This window comes from Cavia porcellus, unplaced genomic scaffold (assembly GCF_034190915.1).
Source record: "Cavia porcellus strain 051 isolate PalLab524CR breed Dunkin Hartley unplaced genomic scaffold, mCavPor4.1 scaffold_8, whole genome shotgun sequence".
Taxonomy (NCBI): Eukaryota; Metazoa; Chordata; class Mammalia; order Rodentia; family Caviidae; genus Cavia; species Cavia porcellus.
Genome location: NW_026947491.1, coordinates 28375184 through 28398581, shown reverse-complemented (window position 1 = coordinate 28398581; position 23398 = coordinate 28375184). Strand labels below are relative to the sequence as shown.

Below are 23398 nucleotides of genomic sequence, written 5' to 3'. Positions count from 1 at the left end.
TGAAGGTTTTCTGTCCGTTTATGTTTTTCTTGCATTCTTTCTCACCATCAAATTGTCCAGTAGCTCACACTCTGCTAACTACACTGTATGTTAATCTATTTTGCAGTTGCTAGTTTTTTCTGAGTTAAAATAATGTTGTGATAAGCTGCAACTGCTTATCCCAAAGAGCTAAAGGACCTAAAGCTAAAAAGAGAAGCTAAAAAACTACTTTAGAGCCACGCATGGTGGCACATACTTGTAGTCCCGGCACTAGGGAAGCTGAGGCAGGAGGATCACTGTGCATTTGAGGCTAGCCTGGTCTACAAAGTGAGCTCAAGGCCAGCCTGAACTGCAGATCAAGACCCTATCTCAGAAAGACAAAAAAAAAAAGAAAAGAAAAACTAGTATGCAAATTTATGAAATTTATTTTGTGTACGAGTTGCTGAGTTGTCATTTCAAGTATGTAGGGGATACATACACACATAAAAACAAAATAAGCACTAAGCTTGGGAAAAATATATATACAGGAAAAGACAGGCAGACTGAAGACTTACAACAAAGACAAGATGTTAACAAAACCCAACACACACAAAGCAGAGATACCAAGAAGTTGATGTGTCTACTCCTTCCTAACCAGCGAAGCTTCATGTAAGGCAACACTACCCATCATCCACAAATAATTTCTGAGATAGAAAAATAGTAGATAAAATAAGAAAGATAGTAGATAAAATAATTTTATCTACCAGTCAAAGTGACTGAAGAAAATTAAAAAGTTAAAAAGATCTAACGTAATACAGTTTCTTGTTTGGTACATTTGGTAAATTCAGTAGGGGTGAAATTTAAAACATGTTATTCTGTGCAACTAAGGCTGAACCACAGGTTATCCAAGAATGACTAAACTCAAGGTTTAGAATTTCAATAATAAAGAAATACAAAAGAAATGGAAAGGCATTAGTAACATACCAAGAAGATCCCTAACATAACTAAGATTCCTAGGCATCCCTGACTACTCAAAAATATTTTAACATCTACAACTTCTTTAACTTGCTTCAGTGATTAATGTTGTAGAGTCACAGTAGATGCACAAGACAATTTCGTTCCTTATTTTAAAATAAAAACATCCCAGTACAAACAAATAAATAAATACCAATCATCATTAATAGCCCCTATGATTTTTAAAAAAATCAGATGAAGAAATTAAATATCCAAAAATTAAATATCCAGTCAACATTGTTATCCTGTCTTAAATCTCAATGTAAGACACGCAATGAAACTGCACTGAGAGTGTCTTTCCAGACATGGCACTCTACTGCAAAAGGTTTTTAATAATTAGAGCTATTTTATAAACTTTTATAAGCCAAGCTAAACTTGGAACTGAATGAGAACACTAAATATATTATTTTCATCAAACACTCCAAATTTGACTAAGTATAAATAATACAGGATACACATTTACTAAGTAACTTTAAAGCCACTAACAAATACTTCTTTAAATATTTTCATTTTAATTTTCTCTAAAAAACTCAACTGTACATATGCATATTTCCTAACTTTGATACTCATGCTTAGTATTCACATAATCCATTACCGAAGTAACTTCAGTTTAGCTGATGACTAATCCTTGACCATGGAGGAGGAGTGGATCTTTTAAAGTGAAAATAGAATGTGCTATATACGTAAACCTCAATATGAGGAAGAGTAACAATAACAACTTAAAAATTAAAACTCATGCTGTAAATACAGCACTTGGTAATTCTTCTAGATCAAGGGACAAAGGAAACCAGAAAAAGGGAGGCAAGGTACCAACGCTCATCTTAGAAGCAGCCCTCTTAATTTTACTCAAAATCAAACCTTTCAACTAGAATCTAGGTGATTTAAAAATTCTAAACCAGGGGCTGAGGATTTAGCTCAGCGGCATAAACGCCTGCCTTGCAAGCAGGCAGTCATGAGTTTGATCCCCGGGACCGATAAAAAGGAAAAAGACAAAAAAAAAAAAAAATCTAAACCAACGTAAAAAGCCAGGGGCTAATGCAGGAGGATCATCATGAGTTGAAGGTTAGCCTGAATTACATAGCAAGACCCTATCTCAAAAAAAAAAAAAAAAAAGCCAAACCATCAAAGTTAAAACAAAGCCAAAACCATCAAGGTTAAAACTGGGAAACCGGGCCAGAGATTTAGCTCAGCAGCATAAGCGCCTAACTGGCAAACGTGAGGTCATGAGTTCATCCCTGGTACAAAAAAAGAAAACTGGGAAACTAGAGAAAAACAGGAAATTAACTCATTCCAGAAAATGCAAGGTTTTTTTCTTTAAAATAATTGGCAATGCCAGGTGTGGTGGTGCATGCCTGTAGTCCCAGCATTAGGGAGGCTAAGGAGGATTACCGAAGAGTTTGAAGCCAGCCTGGACTACATGGCAAGAACTTCTGAAAAATAAATAGATAAATAAAATTTAAATAAAAAAAAATAATTGGTTAAGTATTTACTAAGTGTCTCAATGGATCCTCCACTAGCATTAACTGCAGTTTGTAAACTGACTTATTCAAAAGGAGCTGTTCCTAACAACTTTATTCATGGCCTTTCAAAACAACATAAATTACTTTTTTACTTTAGGAAAGATGCATACTAATCTTCACAGGATTTGATTTTGCTACTAATTCCTAATTGTCTAATCAACTTGTACCTTGTTTTAGATTAGACCAAATATTAGAACAGTATTTTCAATGATTCTTATCTCCAGTCCTGAAATTTACCATTTTCTTCTCCCGTTGTTTTTCGTTTGTCTTCTGGTGAAACATGGACCAGCTGCAGAATGAGAGGCCTCCGGGTGACAATACCAGTGCCTCTGGGAAGCAGGTCCCTCCCCACCAGGCTTTCTAGCACTGAGCTCTTCCCACTGCTCTGAAAACAGAATGTATGAGAGCAAAGTGAGTTCCTTAACCAGGCTTTATTACATTAACAGACTGTCACAACAAAGCAGCATACAAAGAAATTATTAAAAAATCAGTAGACTTTTTACATGATTTAGTTATATTTACTATTACATCTTTCAAGAAAAATGCCAAAAACAATAAAAAACAAGATCCACTCTCAACCTTTTAAAATATTTTCCCAACTATGTTTCAAAACCTACATGATGTTAGTATACATAAAACCATGTCTGTAACATGTAACTATTTTACTTTAAATAGGAGCAATATTGTATATATTTTTCTCTAACTTGCATTTATTTTTAATATAGTAATCAAAGATCTTGTTCTTCATCAATATATTAGCAACTTGCACACTTAATAGTTAAAAAGTATTCTACGTGAATTCAAACCTCAATGTATGGACATTTAAATGTTCTTTCTTTTTTGGTACCAGGGATCGAACTCACAACCCTCTGCTTGCTAAGCAGGCTTCTGAGCTTAATCTTCAGCTCCTTAAATGTTCTTTCTAATATAAAAAATGCTGGCAATGCACCTGCTTGTGTATATAACCTTACTTACTGCCTGGTTAGATTAAATTGCTGTAATTACAGAGCATACAGATTATAAGCATATACAGATACCCCCACATTGCATACAAAATGGCACCGGACTATGGCTTTAACAGTCGCCTAGGAGTTTGTTCAGTGTATGACACTTCCATCAACACTTCTTCATCTCTGCTGTTTTGATACACACAGACAGCTCATCTAAATTGCATTTCCACTAGGCGTGGTACCACATGCCTGTGATCCCAGGACTGGGGAGGTTCAAGGCCTGCATAAACCATGTAATATAGTAAGATCCATTCTTAAAACACAACATAAAAACAAAACAAAAAACACTGTATTCCTTTAGTATTGAGGTCAAGCATCCTTTTTAAAAAGGTTTTCTGTATTTCTCCATTTAAGATTTACTTGTTCTAGGGGCTGGGGATTTAGCTCAGCGGCATAAGCACCTGCCTTGCAAGCAGGCGGTCGTGAGTTCGATCCCCGGTACTGATAAAAATGAAAAAGACAAAAAAAAAAAGATTTACTTGTTCTAATGCTAGTATGTTATGTTTCTTTTTAGTCTATAATAAAGCTCTTTATCCATAATATATTACTTTTTGTTTTGAATGTATTTTCCAACTATTTATTTTGAACATTTATTTTATTTTATTTTACTTTTTTGGTTTTTGAGACACAGTCTCATTATGCCACAAACTTGTGGCAATTCTCCAGCCTCAGCCTCTCCAAGTGCTGTGATTACAAGTGTGTATGCCCCACTCCTAGCTACTTTGAAAACTTGAATGATACCAAAAAGTTGCACCATTAGTTGACAGTGAACACTCATATACCTTAACACAGATTCATCATTAACACTGACACATTTGTTTTATGTTTCTACTTATACATACACACATATTTTTCTTTTGCTAGCCCATTTGAGAATTAGTAACAGACATAACGACATTTCACATCTCAATACTGTGGCAGGTATCTCCTAAGAACAAGGACATTCTTCTATATAACTATAATATAATGATCATAATCAGGAAATTTAAAATAGATAACAATACTAATATTTAACACATGGTAAATAATAACATATAAAGCTCCATTATGCTTTTTAAATGCGTATGATATATAGTAACCATTTTAAATATTTCTAAAGATACCATTTTTCTAAATTTTACAGTACATTTTTCTATAAAACATAATTTTCCTGCACTTATTTTTTTTCATCATCAAAATTAGGATATCTAATATTTTCTATAAATGCAAAAATCTTAACTCTCATCAGCCCAATCAGAACAGGAATCAATATGGTCCTCACAAATTAAACTAATTTTAAAAAGGTTTACTGACCAAAGGTTTATTAAGAAAACTGTGGGTGAAATTTAGGAGAATAACAAGGGATAGTACAGTAACCTAGATGAGTTAAAAAGCAGTAGCAGCTCTAAGCCCATGGGCCTCTAAGGAAGGATCCGGACTTTCAGAATAGTGTCACAGCCTCTACACAGGAAATAGAAGGCAACAGACTAAGTGTTCCTTTTCTCCAAGTCCCTGCAGGGGCTCCTCACTTCCAAATCCAACTGGAGCCAGAGTACACAGGGCCCATTCACAATGCTAATTGGATCTAGAGGGTAGAAACAGAACTTCTGGTATTCCTGTTTCCAGGTTTACTAAGTCTCACTGGGGGTCTTCCATCATTAAATTGCTGTCCTCTACAATAATTTAAACAAGAAAATTCCCTGTTTCTCGTATGCCTAACATGACAAAACCTGTCCACAGAAAAATCATCTAATGCTCTGTTTTGAAATGGGTGGACAGAACTGCTAATAATATTCTCAGAATTTGTTAGTTTTTCTCATTTCTTATTTTGTCCACATGCTCTTTTTTCTGACCAGGTTTTCCAATTGACTAGTAGCTGATTTTGTGTGTGTGTGTGTGGTACCAGGATCGTACTCCCAACCTTGTGATTGTCAGGCAGGGACTTACACTAGTGAGCTAAATTTGTTTTACTAGCTGATTTTATTGCTCAATTGTCTTTTATTGATCTATCTTTCTTTTCTTTTCGTTCACTCTTTCTTTTCTTTTCTTTCTTTCTTTTCTGTACCAGGAATCAAACTTAGGAACCTTTCACTTTTGATTTTTCTTTTTAATTGCTTTTATACTGTTAATTTATTGTTACTGTTTCACTCTTCCAAGAAAAAAAAAAAGGTTTATCTGTTCTTTAAAACAAACCAAAACTCCTTAAGTTGAATGTTGATCTTCTTTATCTCTATCTCTATGCCCACCTCCATACACACATAAATATCCCCAGTCATTCCTTTCTTCAATACCAAGAACTACAGTTCTCAATTCTAAAGCTAGAATAATAGTTTACTGTATTTGATTTTTATTTCATATAAAATACAGATTCTTAATGCTTTTGTTTGTTTGTTTTTTGGTCTTTTTGAGACTGGGTTTTGCTATGCAGTTCAGGCCAGCCTTGAACTCACTTTGTAGTCCAGGTTGGCTGGAGCACACAGCAATCCTCCTGCCTCAGCCTCCTGAGTGCTTGGATTATAGACATGTGCCACTACATCTGATAACACAGACTGTTTTGTTTTGTTTTGTTTTGTTTTTGTACCAGGAACTGGACTTAGCACTGTGCACTTGCCAGGCAGGTGCTTGTGCTGCTGAGCTATATCCCTGGCCCCAGAGTCTTGATACAATCGTAATGCCACCATGATTGATGAAAATAATTACGATGTTTTGAATATGATCCCTCCATTTTCCTCTCTTTACAGACCATACTTTCTCCACTTAAACCCTCATTTTTTCTGATTTAATTTATGCATATGTAAACTTTCCTCCACCTCCTATTTTTACAGTGCTTGAGAGCACTGTGCTCATGCATCAAGCATTCTACCACTGAGTTACATCCCCAGTCCTCAAGATCTATTAATTAATAATTTAATGCAGGTCTAGTTTTTTGATTCTCTAAAACTTGTTCTCCAGTTAAAGATGGATACACACGCCACTTCTAAGATTTAGCTATGGCAAACTGTGCTCTATAAACATCAGTATGCATTTATCACTGTAATATGATGCCTTTGACTCTTTTAGGAAGATCCCTAGGAAAGGAATGAGTTGAATGGAATGTCCTGAGGAATCGCCATAGTGATTTCCATAATGTTTGTAAAAGTTTACATTCCTATCATCTTCATCTTTCCCCTGCAGCCTCACCAGCATTTGCAGTTACCTGATTTCTTGATGACTATCATTCTTTCTGGGAAAATAGAATCATCTTTGCATTGCTTTAATTTGTATTTCTCTAATGGCCAGAGATACAGAACATTTTTGCATGTATTTATTGGCTATTTGTATTTCTCTTTTTCAGAAAAGTATCTGTTCAACTGCCCATTTTTATTCTATGCAGGTCTTTAAATTTGGAGGAGGTCTAATTTTTTAAAAAATTTTATATATTCTAGATATTAGTCCTCTATGCAAAGAATAGCTGGCAAATTTTTCCTCATTCTGTGGGTTGTCTCTACTCTTTTTGGTGGTTTCCTTTTGTTATGCAGAAGCTTCTTAATTCAATATGATTTCATTTGTTGGCTCTTGGTACTATTTCTGGTGTCACAAGGGTTCCATTCAGAAAGTCCTTGCCTACACTTGTATGTCTTCAAGCATTTCACCTATTTTATCTCCCAATAGATTAAGTGTAATGTCATTGGTACTTTGACAGGGATTACATTGAATCTGTATGTTAGTTTTAGAAATATGGCCATTTTTTTAAACATTAGTTCTGCCTATCCAAGAATAAGAGATACCTTCCCATTCTTCTAAATATCCTCTTTGATCTCTTATTTTCAGAGTACTGTAGTTTTTATTGTAGAGGTCTTTCACTTCTCTGGTTAGGTTAATTTCTAAGTGTTTAATTTTTCTTAATGCTATTATGAATCGTACTGTTTCCTAATTTCTTCCTTCCTAATTTCTTTCTTAAGTTTATTATTAACGTACAGGAATGGTGCTGATTTTAGTGTGCTGACTTTTTACCCTGTTACAGTACTGAATTGGATTAGTAATCTCTGTAGAGGACCACGTCATCTGCAAATAATGACATGATTTCCCATACATATCCTTCTCAATTCTTTCTCTTGTATGATTGCTCTGGTTAATGTTTTAGCAACTATATTGCACAGTAATTGAATAGTAGTGGTGATAGTTAACATCCTTGTCTTGCTCTTGATTTTAGAGGGAAGGCGTTCAGTTTCTCTCTAGTTAATACAATGCTAGTCATTGGTTTGTCATAAATGGCCCTTATCAGATTGAGAAATGGTCCTTCTACACCTATTCAGGACTTTTATCATGAATGGCTGTTGGATTTTGTAAAAGGTTTTTTCTTTGTCAAATAAGATGATGTAGTTTTTGTCCTCGGTTCCTAATTTACATATTACATTTATTGATGTTTGTTTTGTATGTTGAACCATGCCTGCATCCATTGGATGAATCTTATCTGATCATGATGTATGGTCTTTTTGACAACACGTTGCATCCTGTTTGCCAGTACCTTGAAGAGTTTTGTATCTATGTTATCGAAAGATTAGCCTGAAGTTTGTTTTGTTTTGTTTTGTATGGCATAGAAATCAGGCTAACACTATCTTTTAGGATGACTTTTGGAGTATTGCTTTCCTTTAGATTTCACTGAAGAGGTTTATGTAGTACTGGTGCTAGATATTCCCTAAAGCTCTTGTAGAATTTGCCAACAAAATCCATCAGGACTTGGGATTTTGTTACTAGTGGTAGTTTTTTATCACTTATTTGACCTAATTGCCTGATACAAGATTATTCGGGTTTTTGTATCTTCTTGGTTCAGTTTTGGAGGTTCATATATATCTAGGAATCTATTTCTTCTAAATCTTCCAATTATTAGCATATAAATTCTCAAAGTAGTTACTAATAATCTGGATTTTGGCAGAGCCTATTGTGATACTGTCTTTTTCATTTCTAATTGCACTGATTTGGACCTTTTATCCTCACATTTTGGTAAGATCAACTGGTAGTTTGTCTATTTTATTTCTTATTTTAAAGAATTTTTTTTAAGGCCAGGTTTCACTGCATGGTTCAGGCTGCCCTTGAACTCACTTTGTAGGTCAGACTGGCCTCAAACTCACAGCGATCCTCTTGCCTCCTGAGTACTGGCATTATAGGCATGCACCACCACACCTGGCTTCTAGAACCAACTTTTCAAATCATTGATTCCTTGTGCTTTTATGTCTTAGCCTCAATTTCATTAGTTTCTGTTCTTATCTTTATAGGTATTTCCTTCCTTGTGTTAGCTTTAGGTTTAGACGCTCTCATTTGTCTAAGACCTTGAGATGCATCATTGGGTTATTTATTTGGATTCACTTTTTCTGATGACATCATTCCCAGCTACAAACTTCCCTCCAAGGCTGCTTTCAATGTGTCCCGTATGTTCTAGTATGTTGCACTGACATTACTGTGTGAGTCTGGGACTTTTTTTTTACCTGTTGATTTCTTCTGTGGCTCATTCATTATTCAAGAGGATATTATTTAATTTCCATATGTTTGCATAATTTCTCTGATTTCTTTTACCACTGATTTCTAGTTTCACTCCACTATGATCTGACAGTGTGCAAGGGATAATTTTGATATTTTTGTTTAAACATTTTTATGGGCTGGTACATGGTCTATTTTGGTGGAAGTTCCATGTACTGCTGATAATTCATCTTCCTTTCTATTTAACTGCTTACTCTGCTTTGTTGACCTCACTGACTACCTTACTGTTCTGTTTTGTTGTTTGTTTCTTTTTTGGTCTCTTCTTGATTGTTCTGGATAATTCAGTTGTTTGGTTTTTTATGTTTTCCTCATTGATCCTCCATAGTTAACTTAGGGAAGTTGAGAATCTTTAGAGGCAATTTCTTGTCTTGTCTTCTCATATTTCTATTAGGTTTCATTTGTATATATGCACTAAGGCTTATAGATCAATTGTAGTAGAAAAACTGTTGCTGGTATGGAGATCTCTTTAGTATCTGATTGTCAGTGATGTACTCTGATCATAGCCAATTATAGGCCTCTGCCTCTGTCCCAAGATCCAGTCAGATTCCATTAATCTGAGGATGAAAGGACGCAGTACGAATAACCCAGCATTCAGTTCTCTGGAAATGAACTACAGTACTGTTGATGACACAAAGACAATCCAAGTATTGGCATACAGTAAAAACGTATTAATGGCAATAACTATGCCACGCTGGTAATAGCAACAAAATCAGCAACAATAGAGTCAAAAGCAAATTAAATATTGACATACCATAAGAATTAATAAAAGCTACTACTCTAAAACACACAGCAATAGAAGAGATCTGTAGTTAGACAAAACAAACAAAGTATGGACATACAGATAATATCTACTAAATGCCTACAGGTATATCACTATTAACAGTGTAAAATAACTGAGTAATAGCTGGGCATGGTGGTGCACACCTGTAATCTCAGTACTCAGGGGGCTGAGGTAGGAGGGTCACCGCAAGTTTGGGCTACATAGTGAATCTAGGTCAGTCTGAACTACATAGCAAGACCTTGTCTCAAAAAAAAAAAAAAAAAAAAAAAAGAATTCAATATACCACAGTCTAAATCTTTAAATACTAATAAAGCTTAATAGTAATACTAGTAAAAAACAGTAATACTAATAAAGATGGAAGATGTGGAAAAGGGAAATGAAAGAAGTAAAAACTAGAAAAATAAAGAGAAAGAAGGCAAGAGAAAAATGAGACAGGGTACTACTAAGGAATAAGGGAAAATTAATAGAATTAGATAAGTATACCAAAGACAAAATAAATAATAAAAGCAAACTAAGAAAAGAGAGGAACAAAATCCCAAAATCCAATTGTAAAAAAAAGAACTGAGTTCAAAATACTTCCATGTTTTTAAATGAGTGTTCTCTTTCCAGGATATGCAGTATTACAATCCACAGATATGGGAACGGGACTGTGAGTCACCACCAAGAACTAGTTTGTTTCCACACTCACATTTTTGTGTGCAAATGCTGAATCCTGCCCCACTTTTCCTGCTGATCATGGCTGCGCAGTAGCGTCTGCCCTAGAATTTCAGTCAATCCAGCTGCTCCTAATCTCTGTGCTACTATGGGCATCCCAACTCATGGCTTTCTCTACCTAACTCCGTGGCCTGTGGGTCTGTGTCACGCCCTCCCTGCTTCAGAGACCCGTCTGTACATACACCCCAGGCTGTGTGTGGCAATTATCCAAGTCAAGGTGTGCCACCTCTTTCAATCTCAGCCCCTTCTGAAGGCCACACAGGGTCCAGCGTGTGTTCTTAACTTGGAGGTGTGATCCCTAAGAACTTCCCAGCCTGAGGTTAACTTCTCAGGTGCCTATGTCTAGCCTGCATCCGCTCTGCAACTGTACACAATTGCCGTTTCACACACAGTCACTGCAATAGAGTGACACCAGAACTGAAGTTGCTCTGTACTTGATAGCTCAGTATAAAACAATCCCTTCCCAAAATGGCTCCTGATGAACCACTCTCCAACATGTATGGTGGGCATGGCACTAGATTGCTTATCCAACTCTAGCATTCCCTGCAGGAGTCACTTTCAGTGTAAAACCCTCTGCTGCTTTTGCAGTTTACAACAGCCATGGGCTTTTCCAGAGGCCAGCACTTCCAGCCTGGTTTGATGTTTCTCCCTGCAGCTGCTGCCCCTCTCTGGGCTTACCTTGTGTCATAGGAGACAGGTCCAGTTCCCTGAAGACAGGGCTCCTTTCCCAACTGCTTTCTTCCTTTTTCTGCATTGTACTATTGTTTCTCCAGCTTCTCTGTAGTTTCCATTTTCCTGCCAGCACCCTCCAGTTTCCTGGAAATCTACTTCTTTTTTCTTTTCACCAAGTTGTTGTTTTCCAGTCGTCTTGATCCTAGGTCTTTGTAGAGCCTATGTTTTGCTGCTGGTCTGCACTCCACCATTTTCTTTCCTCCTCTCTTATGTTTTTGTTTTTAATGTCTTTCTCCTTTTAAAGTTCTTTCCCTCTTATTGCCTGTTAAGGTTGTTTACTTGTATTCCTTCTCATCTGTATTCATTTCTAAAATAAACTTTGTTTCTGACACTTTATTGTGCTCTACGTTTTGAAATTTTTCTTATGCAAAGCTGTTTCTAGAAATGCCTTATCATTATATCTTTTGTCTTAGTATCTCCTGGTTTTCATGTCTTTCTGGAGTGCTTTCATTATCTATAGGAGTCTTGTTTTTCTTTAAAAACTTTGCAGGAAACTTGAAGATACCATTTTATATTATTGATTTTTGAAAGAGATTGGCTCTGAATAAATTCTTTAACTTCACACTCTAACATTCCCTCTTGGAGTTGGGGATGTAGCTCAGTGTTGAGGTGTTTGCCTCATGAGTACAAGGTCCCAGGTTTGATCCTCTGCCCCCCCCCAAACAAAACCCCTGAAATTCTTTTGTAGTTTCCATTGTGTTCAAAAATATAGTTTCTCTGTCTTTTATCTCTGTTCATAGCCCCAGACTTTTATGTGAACATTCGCTTCTTTGTCTATACCCTTCAGGGATACTTAACTGAGTTCTCAGTTCCTCCTCACTATGATGACAGGCCCTAAAAGGAAGCTTCCGTTGATTAGTTTTTAAAATTTGGGAAGGGACTCCAGTCCTTTCAGGCTTTACAATAAACATCTTTCAACACTACCCATTACAGGTATGTGTAACACTCTTCCCAATTTCAGCTAGTATTCTTAAAGTGGCCCTCCAAGATTTCTAATAGCCTTTGGCTATTTTTTCCATTTTTCAGGTTCATCAGATGTTCCACTGCTTCCTTCTGCTTCTAATACTGATGATAACATACAGGTCTCGGAGTTGTTCATGGTTTGTCCCCAACCTGCTGTTATTTGAGAGTATATGGAAAAACACAGTCAACTGATTTTCTTAGACCTAATGTCCCTGTTTTTGGTTTTCTTACTCTTATTTATTCTGTTCTCATGGGAACACCATAAATATTTAGTAAGCCACTGTACCACTGTTGCCATCTGCCCAGGATCCCTAGTATGAGTATTTAATTCACTGAGAAACACTGAAACCAATATTTAGTCTTCTATAAGTTATACTATGTAAATAGGGTACTGACACATGCTACAGCATGCAATATCTTAAAAACATTACATTAAATGAAAGAAGTCAGTCACAAAGACCATGTATCATTTGCTCTGTTTACATGAAATGTCCAAAATGGGCAAATATAAAGATAAAAAGTAGACTAAGTGGCTGGGGATAGAGAGTAGGGACTGATTATTAAGGAATACAGATTTCTTTTTGAGACGATGATCTATTTTAAAAGTAGTTCATGGCTGTGGCTATACAACTATGTAAGTATATCAGAAGCCATTAAATATTGCATTTCAAATAGGTAAACTTTATGATACATAAATTAAATCTCAATAAACCTGTTACAAAAACAAAATTAAGCCAGGCACAGTGATTGCATTCCCAGCTACTGTACTCAGGAAGCTAAAGCAAGATGATAACTTGAGCTCAGGAATTCAAGACCATCCTAGGCAACAGCAAAATCCTTTCTTCAAATAAAGATAAAGGAGCTAATATTTAGCTCTGTAATAAATGCTTTCTTAGGATTCAAAAGCCCTGGGTTTAATCCTCAGCACTACAAAAAAAAGAAAAAAAAAAAAAAAGATTTCTTGAACAATATGCAAAATATACAAGAGACAAGACTAGTAATTTAACTACCATGGTTATCAAGGTTCAAATATCTTATCCTATAGAAAAAATATGGGGAAAACATGTGATCCATATAACTGACAACGAATTAGTAGTCAGAATACAGCATATGTTTAGCATGTGCAAGGCCGTGAGTTTAACCCTAGCAAAGAAAAAAAATTTAGTAACAACAACATATAACCCCTACAATAAACAAAGGATGAATAACCTGATAGAAAATACTGCAGAGACAGGAACAGAAAATCACAACAACAGAAAAGGTCAAGGATCATGGTAAGATGCTCAGTCACTAGAAATCAGTGGTCTACAACAAAAAGCACAAAATACCATAAATGAAAAATGTGACAATACAATACCAACTGTGAACATACATGAACAAACCTTACTTTGTTGGTAGGAATGTAAATGGTCACAATCAACCATTCTATGGAGCATACAGCCATACTCAATAAAAATAAAAATAAACGACTAGGTATGGTAGGCTGTAATCACTGCATTCAGGCAGAAGGATGGAGAGTTCAAACTAAGCCAGCCTGAGCAATATAGTGAGACCCTACCTCCAAAAACTGAATGAAAAAAACCCCTAAAATCTAGCAATTCCACTTCTTGATAACTGAACGAAATTCTCAAACATGACAATGAGACAGGAATGTTCACAGTTTCATTGATTATCAAAACTGTATGGCAAACAAAGGATAACACGCTAATGTCCTCAGCACCACAGGAAATTGTGATATATTCCTATATCCTTTATTTAACATTGTAAAGGGAAGGAACATGTATGTATATTACATGCATAAGTTATATATACATAACAGTGGATAAAACACTGAATAAAGCATTTAGTACTTGACACCAATTATCTCAGGTTTAAAGTTATGTTAGACAGTATTGTATATTGTTTATGTCATCCGTACATATGTTATATGTATAATGCAAGTCATGGGCATGATAAACCCCTAAACTCAAGAAAGTGATTCTCTCTCTGAGAAAGACAGTAATTTAACTGAGTATTAACAAAATTTCTTAATTCACAAGTAAGTTTAAGAGTGTTCACATTCTTGTATTCTATATTTCTTTGACATCTTCCATTTTTTAAAATAACAGCAGGGGCTGGGGATTTAGCTCAGTGGCGTAAACTTCTGCCTGGTAAGCATGAGTTCAGGGGTTCAATCCCCAGTACCAATAATAATAATAAAAAAATAACTGGAATTCTCAAACATGACTTACAATCCTGTACTAAACAGGTAATAAAAGGAGTAAGAGTATTTCCCCTTCCCCTTCCATGCTACACCCAAAGGAGATACTTGGTGCAGCCACAGGCTTGGATTCAGTTATATACCAACTCCTTTATTCGCTCTCCCTTCTATAAACATCATCTTTAATCTAAAGTGTCCAACTCTATAAAGGGAAGTTTGCCGCAGAAGGCCATAAGCAATTCAGGTAAGATTACAATTTCATTCCATATTACTCCAACCTTTTCTATTTTTATGTTCATTACTTTGTTATACTCATTTTTTAAAAATGTGGCACAGTTTATGTGGCACAAAGGGTTGGGGCACTGTGTGGCAAAGAACGTTTTTCCCAGGGCTGTGAAGCCTGTACTATGGGCCTCCTTGGAGGAGTAGAGAGGGTGGTCAAGTGAGGTGCACCTGGATTCTGACTGCTCCAAAAATAGGATTCCATGGTGTATTCCAAGGATGCATTATCACAGTAATATCTGTTTAACTTTTTCAGGAGGATACCTGGAAAGAGGAATAGCTGGGTCAAATTGAATTTTTATTCTCAGTTCTTTGAGGAATCTCTATATTGATTTCCATAATGACTGTACTAGTTTACACTCCCAGCAACAATGTAGAGGAGTCCCTTTTGTCCATAGCCTTGGTTGTTATCTGACTGGAGTATGGTGGAATCTCAGTGTTGCTTTAATTTCCATTTCTCAAATAGTCATTCTTTTTCAGGTATTTATACACTATTTGTACTTCTGAAAAGTATCTATCCATTTCAATCACCTACTTTTTGACAAGGTCTTTTATTGGAGGTGGCTAAGTTTTTTTTAGTTCTTTATGTATTCTAAATATTAGTCCTCTATCCAAAGTGTAGCAGACAAAATCTTTTCCCAGTCTGCAGGTTGTCTCTTCACTCTGTTGACTGTTTCCTTTGTTGTGCACAAGGCTTTTTATTTTGATGATTCCACTTGTTTATTATTAGTGTTACTTCCTGTGCCACTGGGGTTTTGTTCAGAAAGTCCTCACCTCCACTTATGTCTTCAAGATTTTTACATATTTTATTTTTCAACAGATTGTTTGTTTTAACATTTAGATCTTTGATCCTTTTCATTTTAGCTTAGTATGTGGTGAGACATGTGGATGTAGACTCAGTTTTCTACGTGTGGATATCCAATTAAAGGGGTTATCTTTTCTCAAGTGTGTGTCTTGGTCCCTTTGTCAAAGATTAAATAATTGAATGTGCATGGGGTTTTGTCATGGTTTAGGTCGGTGGCCTCCAGGCCTCATGTGTTTGCATTATGCATTTGTGATTGGTTCATTGTCTAGCGCTTGGATTGACGGTGTTAGTGCTACACCTACATGGGGTGGAGCCAGCATACAATGTAATGGCAGGAAGAAGGTGTGTATCTCTCTCTCTTATCAGTTTCTGTAAGGAATGCTGCTGGTATTCTGATGAGGACCATAGCCTGATTCAATAAAGGCTAATTTTACACACACACACTAGGGATTGAACCCACAGGCTTTGCCCACTACATCCCCATTTGCTTTTAAACTTTTATTTTGAGCTAGGTTCTTGCTAAGTCATTACATTCCCCAAGATGGGCTCAAACTTCTGATCTAGCTACTTCAGCTTCCCAGAGTGCTGGGATTACACCAGGATACCTACCTTCATATTTTAACTTTTATTTCTCATTGTGTAAGACAGGTCTCTTAATTCTTTATTTTAATATTAATATAACTGATAAGAGTGTGTGTCTGTTACATTTTTCATTTATTTTGAAATAATTACAGATTTATAGAAGAGGTTTCCTTAGTACTTGTTCATTTGACTATTTCTCATAGTATCAAAAATATTATTCATACAACATTTTTTTTGGAACTGGGGGATCAAACTCACAGCCTTGCACTTGCCAGGCAGGCATGTGTGACACTGAGCTAAATTCCGGCTCTTACACAAAATTTAAGACAGTTAAATTTATGGTTCAAAGTCTCTACCGCTGCATAAAATATAAATCTAAAATTTAAACCATTTCCTAAGTTAAGATGCTAAAATGTAGTTATTTGGGGTCTCATTTTGTAGTTTAGGGCAGTCTTAAACTTGTTATGTTCCCCAAGCTGATCACAAACTCACAATCTTCCTGCTAAAGTAAGATTGTCTCCACTTTACGGGGCCCAGTGGCACAAAGTGCGCCTAGCATGCACAAGGCACTAGGTTCAATCTTTAGGACCAATAAGTAAATATAAACCTCACTTTTTCCATAAAAAAAAAAAACCAGAAAATCATAAGCGACATGAATCTACATACCTAAGAAATCCAATGATAAACATAAAAAGATCCACATGGAGATAAATTACAATTAAACTATTACACTTTGTGTGGCTGACACAAAGTCTAAAAGCAGGAAGAAGCAGAGAGGCAACATATCACACACTGGAGAGCTCAGTAAGATCAAAAACAGATGTAAGAGATATGTCCTCAGAACTCATGGGAGCCAGAGGATAATTTAAGAGTACTAAAAGAAAAAGATTACTAACCACAAATTCTGTGTCAGACTTAACACTATAAAGATGGAAAAACTCCCAAAGCAATCTGCAGACTCAATATAATCACTATGAAAAATCCCAAATCTTGCTTGGTGGTGCATGCTTGTAATCCCAGAACTTCAGGAGGCGAGGATTGCTGCAAGTTCTAAGCCAACATGAGCTATACAAAGTGAGTTCAAGGACGGCCAGAACTGCATAGCAAAACCTTGTCTCAAAAAAAAAAAAATCCCAAGTCTTGAATATAGAAATGAAAAAGCTAATTTTCAAATTCGTGTGGCATGGTAAGGGGCCCCAAATAACCAAACAAATCTCAAGAGCAAAGTTGGGAGACTCATTCATCATGTGTCAATGTAGATGAAAAGCTATGCTAATTAAGGCAATATAGCAATTTCATAAGGACAGACACACAGAAGACAACTGGAAGTCCAAAAATAAATCCACACATCACAAGTCAATTGAGGAGTAGGGATACAGCCCAGCAGCACAGCACCTGCCTGGCAAGCGTAAGGTTGTACATTTGATCCCTGGTACAAAAAAAAGTCCATTGATTTGCAACAGCATGGTAAAAATAGTGTTGAAGAATAATCTTGTCAACAAATGGACCAGATGGCTAGGAATATGCAAAAGATGAAATTTTACCCCCTACCTCATAACAGACAAAAACTAAATGTACAAGCTAAAACAATACAACCCTTAGCAGAAAACACAAAATAATAAATCATCACTTTGGATTTTGAAATATCTTCAACAGGACACTAAAAGCACAAGTAACAAAAGAAACAGGTAACTTGGAATCTTTTTTTTTTATATACTGGGGATTGAACTCACGACCTTGTGCTTACCAGGTGGTAAGCACTTAAGCCACTGAGCTAAATCCCCAGCCCTGATAACTTGGACTTTATCAAGATGAAAAACATTTGTGCATCAAACAACACTACCAAGAAAGGGAACAACCTAAAAGGGAGAAAATATTTGCAAACCATATATTAAGGCTCAAGAATCTAGAATTTATAAAGAATTCTTACAACTCAGCAATAAAAAGACAACCTCAACAAGCACATGAAAAGATGGCTAGCATCATTAGTCACTAGGGAAAGGCAAAGCAAAACCACAAAGAGATGACACTTCACATTTGTTAGGATGGCAATAACCAGAAAAACAGAGGAAACAAGGATGAGGATACGAAAAAGTTGAGACATTCATACGTCACTGATAGGAAATGTAAAGTGCTGCATCTGCTTTGGAAAAGTTTCACCATTCTCAAAAAGTTGAACACAGAAGTATTACATTGATCAAGCAATTTTAATCCTAGGTATACACCAAAAGGACTGATAAATTCTTTAAGACAAATATTTACAGTGACATTATGCATAGCAGTTACAAGGTAAAAACACTGAACTGGTCATCAGTGGATGTACAAGTAAACAAAATGTTGTTTACATATATAATGGGATATTACTCAGCAGCCATTAAAAGGAATGAAGTACAGGTACATATGCAACATGAAAGGACCACATTATACTACATGAAAGAAGCCAGACATAAATTACATGTTGTATAATTCTACCACAATATAGTATCCAGAACAAGTAAATCTACAGACAGATAGTAGACTAGTGGTTGCCAAGGGTTGCAAGAGAAATTCAGAATGACTGTTTAATGAGTACAGTTTTCTTTTGCAATGAAAATGTTCTGGATCTAGACAAAGATGTTGGTTTCACAATACAAATGTACTAAATGACCTCAATTTCCACTTTTAAAATGGTAATTTTGGGTTGGGATGTAGCTCAGTGGTGTGGCGCCTACAATGGCAAGTGCAAGGCCCCAAGTTTGATTCCCTATACCAAAATTAAAATAAAATTGTTAATTTTATGCTATATAACTTTCACAGTTTTTTTAAGTTAAAAAAAGGAAGTGGCAACAGTTACACAAGAAACTGAAAGAATATGGGAAAACTGTTTAAGAATTCTCAAAAGAAAACAATTATAACATCAGAAAAAATGAAATATGTAATCACTATTTGGCTCCAAATTACTGAACCTAATAAAGCCATCAGCTCTTACAAGCACAGCACAAATGTACACAATACCTGAAGAAGCCAAGACTCCTGGAGGAACTAAAATGTAGAAAGTACGCTTGGGAAAAAAGAAAGGGTATCAAACAATTTTTTTAAAAGGTTAGTCCTAGAAGGCACTAGGATAGGAGTTCAAAGGTGCTTCGTTTTCCAAAGAAATGATTCCAGAATGATTTAGCATTTAAAAGAAAAGACAGTAACAAATGTTGGTAAAGATGTGCATAAACCAAACGGTCATAAACTGTTGCAGGAGGGTATGTGAAAGGTGTTGTGAAGAAGAGTTTGGCAGTTCTTCAAAAAATTAAAAGTTACTGTATAACCCAGAAATTTGACTTGCATCTCAAGATAACTGAAAACATATGGTTCACATAAAAACTTACAAACAAATGTTCATGGCAACATTATTCATAATGCCTATTAACTGATGGAAGAAAGTAGTAAATCTATGCAATGGAACATTATTTGGCCATAAAAAAGGAACGGGTGCAAACTGGGCGAGCATCCTTTATCTCAAATGGTTTGACATGAAATGTCTTAGTTTCAGGATTTCTTTCAGATTTTGGAACATTTATTTATTGTAAATGAGGGACGCAATCCAAACTGAAACATGAAATTGCTTTATGTTTTATATACACTTTATTGTACACACAGCCAGAAGGTAATTTTATGCAACACTTTTAGTGTCCCTGTATTTTAACTATACCCTGTCATGAGGTTATATATGGAATTTTCCACTTGTGGCATTATAATCATTCAAAAAGTTCTGTTTGGAGCATTTTGGACTTAAATTTTTAGATTAGAGATATTCAACTTATACAACACATACTACAATATGAATGAACCTAAAAAAGCACTATGTTGAACAAAAGAAGCCAGACAATAAGCCCACATGTACAATTTCAATTCTAAATCTGGAGTCAGAAAAAAAGATTAGTAGTTGTCAGAGGCTAGAAGGGGCTAAAATGAAGGAGTAACTGCTAATGGCTAAGGAGGTTTCCTCCTGGGGTAATGACTGTGTTCCAAAATTAGATACTAGTCATGGTTGTACAGCCTTATAAATATACTAAAAACCACAGAATTGTATACTTCATAGCAGTGAATTTTATGTTTCATGAATTTCTTCATTTTAAAATGCCTGGTTTACAAGTTGGTCATTAAAACTCAATCTCCCTTTTTACATCGGTCTCAACTACTGAGCTAATCACTGAAAAAAAAAAAAGAAGCAAAGTGGAAAGTACATTACCAGCAACACTAAGCCAGAGTCTTAGGTTAATGTCACCTGCATTGTGGGCCTATTCTAGGTGGTGGTTTGAATTACGTACCTGGAGGGCTCCCCCTTCCAGTTCTCAACTTAAATAGTGAATAATTTTCCAAGTTGAGTCACAAAAGTTGTTTAAAGTCTTATCTCCTTCTCCACCTGCAAAGTATACCACGGCCTAAAAGTATCAACCTTCTCTCTCCCCATTCTCTGTTCTTTCCACACAGATGATCTCAGCTAAAGAAAGAAAAAAGCAATATATTTAGCTAAATAATAAAAACTGTGAATAATACCTGTAAACATGATTCTCACTCTTAAATGCCTGCAATGCCTTGGTACCCAAATAAGTATTATTGGGCAATTTTTTAAAAATCAAGGTTCAAAACATTTAGGAGTTAGCAAAGGTTGCCTAGGAATCTATATTTTGAAGCAAGAATATCATCAAAATCAACATGGTACTATACTGTCCACCCTTTGACACAGGTCCCTGAATTATTCTTGATTTTTCTAGTATTGTGCATTATAAAATTCAATGATTCACTCATACACTTTTCAGTTTAGAGTCTATGAACCATCTAGCATGCTTACTGCAAACTCACCAAAACTCTCTAGGAGTTGGATCTAGGAAATGTATTTTCAAAGTGACTTACACACTGGAGTCTGGGAATCACTTTCCTAAGAAGTTCAACAAGATGGGACCAGCAAGGGCGGATGTGGTGCACATAATTCCAGGACTCAGGAGCCTTAGGCAGGATCGCTGTAAATTCATTTGAGGCCAGTTTGGGCTACATAACTAAAGACCAGATTAAACTACAGGACCTGTGCTACATGCATAAAAGGTTCAAGGCCAGCATGAACTAGAGTGAGATAGTGTCTCAGGAAAAAAAAAAAAATTACCATGTGTTATGCACATGTACTAGATACCCACAGTGAAACTAATCATTATGTACTGTAAACATGTACTAATAAAAATTAAAATTTTAAAATAGATGTGTGTATTTGTTACACAACATCAAACAGTAAAAATGGCATGAATGACAAAGTGGTGGTGAGCCAGTGATGGCAAATCTTTTAGAGACAAATGCCCAAACTACAACCCAAAAGCCACTTACTTATCACAAAATGCCAACAGCAATTAAACCTGAACACTGAGGTTTTCGTTTAGAAAAGAATACCTACATTAAGATCCTTTGCCTTGGGGGCTGGAGGTTTAGCTCAGCGGCATAAGCACCTGCCTTGCAAGCAGGTGGTCGTGAGTTCGATCCCGGTACCGATAAAAATGAAAAAGACCAAAAAAAAAAACAAAAAACAAAAAAAACAAAGAAGATCCGTTGCCTTAAAAGACAAACAACATGCATGCCCATAGGTTGATCACCACTGTGGTACTATATTCAAATCCAGTAGAAGAATTTTTTTCTTCTCCAAAACTCTAATATTTAAAGGAAAAGAAACCGTTTCCATTCCTTACTTCTACCCCTGAATGAAAGACTGAATTTAACAATGAGTTTGAAAAAGATAAACGTTACTAAGTCAAAACTGATCCCTTGAGAAATGTCAAACAACATACAATGGTGGCATATAGCTATCACTGCTAGCATGTGTTTCTATCAGCACAGGTTAATGGCTTTTCAGATGGATGACTTTTTACTTTTCTCTCAGGTCTCTTTCTATTTCTGCCAACAAGGTTTACTGACTGAAACGCTATTTTGTGTAAGAAGAATCCTTCTTGATTTTAAACTATTTATGCTGATACAATATAGCCCTGATTCTTTTCACACTTAAGAAGCACTGAAAATTTCTTTAAAATACATAGAAAGTTTATATGCAGCTATACAACACATGCAAATTACTACCAAAGAAAATTTATTGTATAATATCCTTTCTATAATTCTATTTATGAAACATTGCTTTTGATATTAAAAGTTCCAATGTTTTAAAATATTGTCTAGTTAGTAATATTCACTCTAAATATTTACAGAGCACCTATTATGTGACACAGACAACAAACTATGCTTAATAAAAATGCTGGTCGTGATTTATTATATTTGATGATTCAGAGTCTCCAAACGTTAAAATGGTAAGTGTTCAAATCCTAAGTATGTAGATAGAATTGAGAATACTAGACCAAGGAAATTTGTTTCAAAAGTAACTTCTATTGTTTTAACCAAAAGCAAAACAGTAGCAAAAGTACAGATACATGTTTTCCACGGTTTACAGTTGTTTGATATCTTCTAATATTCTAAACATCAGTTCCTTCTCATAATTTTACTCCATGCACTTTCATTTTGTACAAGATGTAGCAGTGAACCTCATGGAAAACGATGAGGAAACCTTCAGCTCAAAAGAAAAATTAATGCACTTAAAGTCTATACACTGTTATCTCTAAAATGCTTTTCTCTGAACCCTAATAGGATTCCTGTTCAGTCAAAAAGAACAGTAGGCAAAGAAAATGAAACTCACATGTCTGTCACTCTAGAAAACATGCTTAATATGTGTGCATAAAAAAGACGACGACTTCTGAGACCCAAAAGTCCAGAGAACCTGACGCCCAATTTAGGTCACAATCACAAAACGGTTCAAGACAAAAAACACGCCTAAGCAGAACACCCGACTATTCCTTCCTAACACCCAAAGACGTCCAGATACCAGTGGGATTTTTAAAGCTAATTTTATTTGTTGGTGATTCTGCAACACTGCCTCGGCCTTTCCGGTCAGGTAGAGGGGTCGGGAGTAGGAAACACAGGAGAGGCCTCCGGGCTCCAGCGCGGCTCTAGGCCGCCCCGCAGCCCCGCCACGGGACCGGGAAGGAGCAGAGGGAACAGAGGGAGCAGAGCCCGCGCCGGCCCGCGCGCCTCGCGTCCCCCAGGTGCCCTTGGAAGCCACGCCGGCCAGGACTCTCCTCCACCCGCCGCTCCACTCCCGCAGGCCCTCCGGGCCACGCAGCTCCGCCCTGCCGGTTGGTAGCCTCGGCTTGTCCTCCGGGCGCGCCCAGCAGGCGAGCAGGTGCGGGAGCGGCCGGGCCCTGGCAGGGACCTGTTCCTCCAGGCCGCCAACACCGCCCAAACCCGCTCGGGACTCTGGCCTGCGCCGCCGCCGTCTCTCAC

The 23398-nt window shown here is 36.4% G+C and overlaps 1 protein-coding gene and 1 long non-coding RNA gene across 15 annotated transcripts in view; both read right to left on the bottom strand.

Moving 5' to 3' along the window:
* The window catches only part of Dnm1l (dynamin 1 like), a 58663-nt gene that overhangs the window by 35040 nt on the left and 225 nt on the right, over positions 1 to 23398 (bottom strand). For all 14 annotated transcript variants that reach the window (XM_023563778.2, XM_023563776.2, XM_063254530.1 and 11 more), the window contains exon 2: positions 2730 to 2877. In XM_023563778.2, the coding sequence (XP_023419546.1) occupies positions 2730 to 2877 (148 nt within the window). The remainder of the gene's footprint in view (positions 1 to 2729; positions 2878 to 23398) is intronic.
* On the bottom strand, positions 4630 to 23392 carry LOC134477279 (uncharacterized). Its single transcript, XR_010049204.1, has 2 exons — positions 20359 to 23392; positions 4630 to 12341 (listed from the first exon to the last, which is right to left on the bottom strand). It is a non-coding gene; the product is annotated as an uncharacterized LOC134477279 (long non-coding RNA).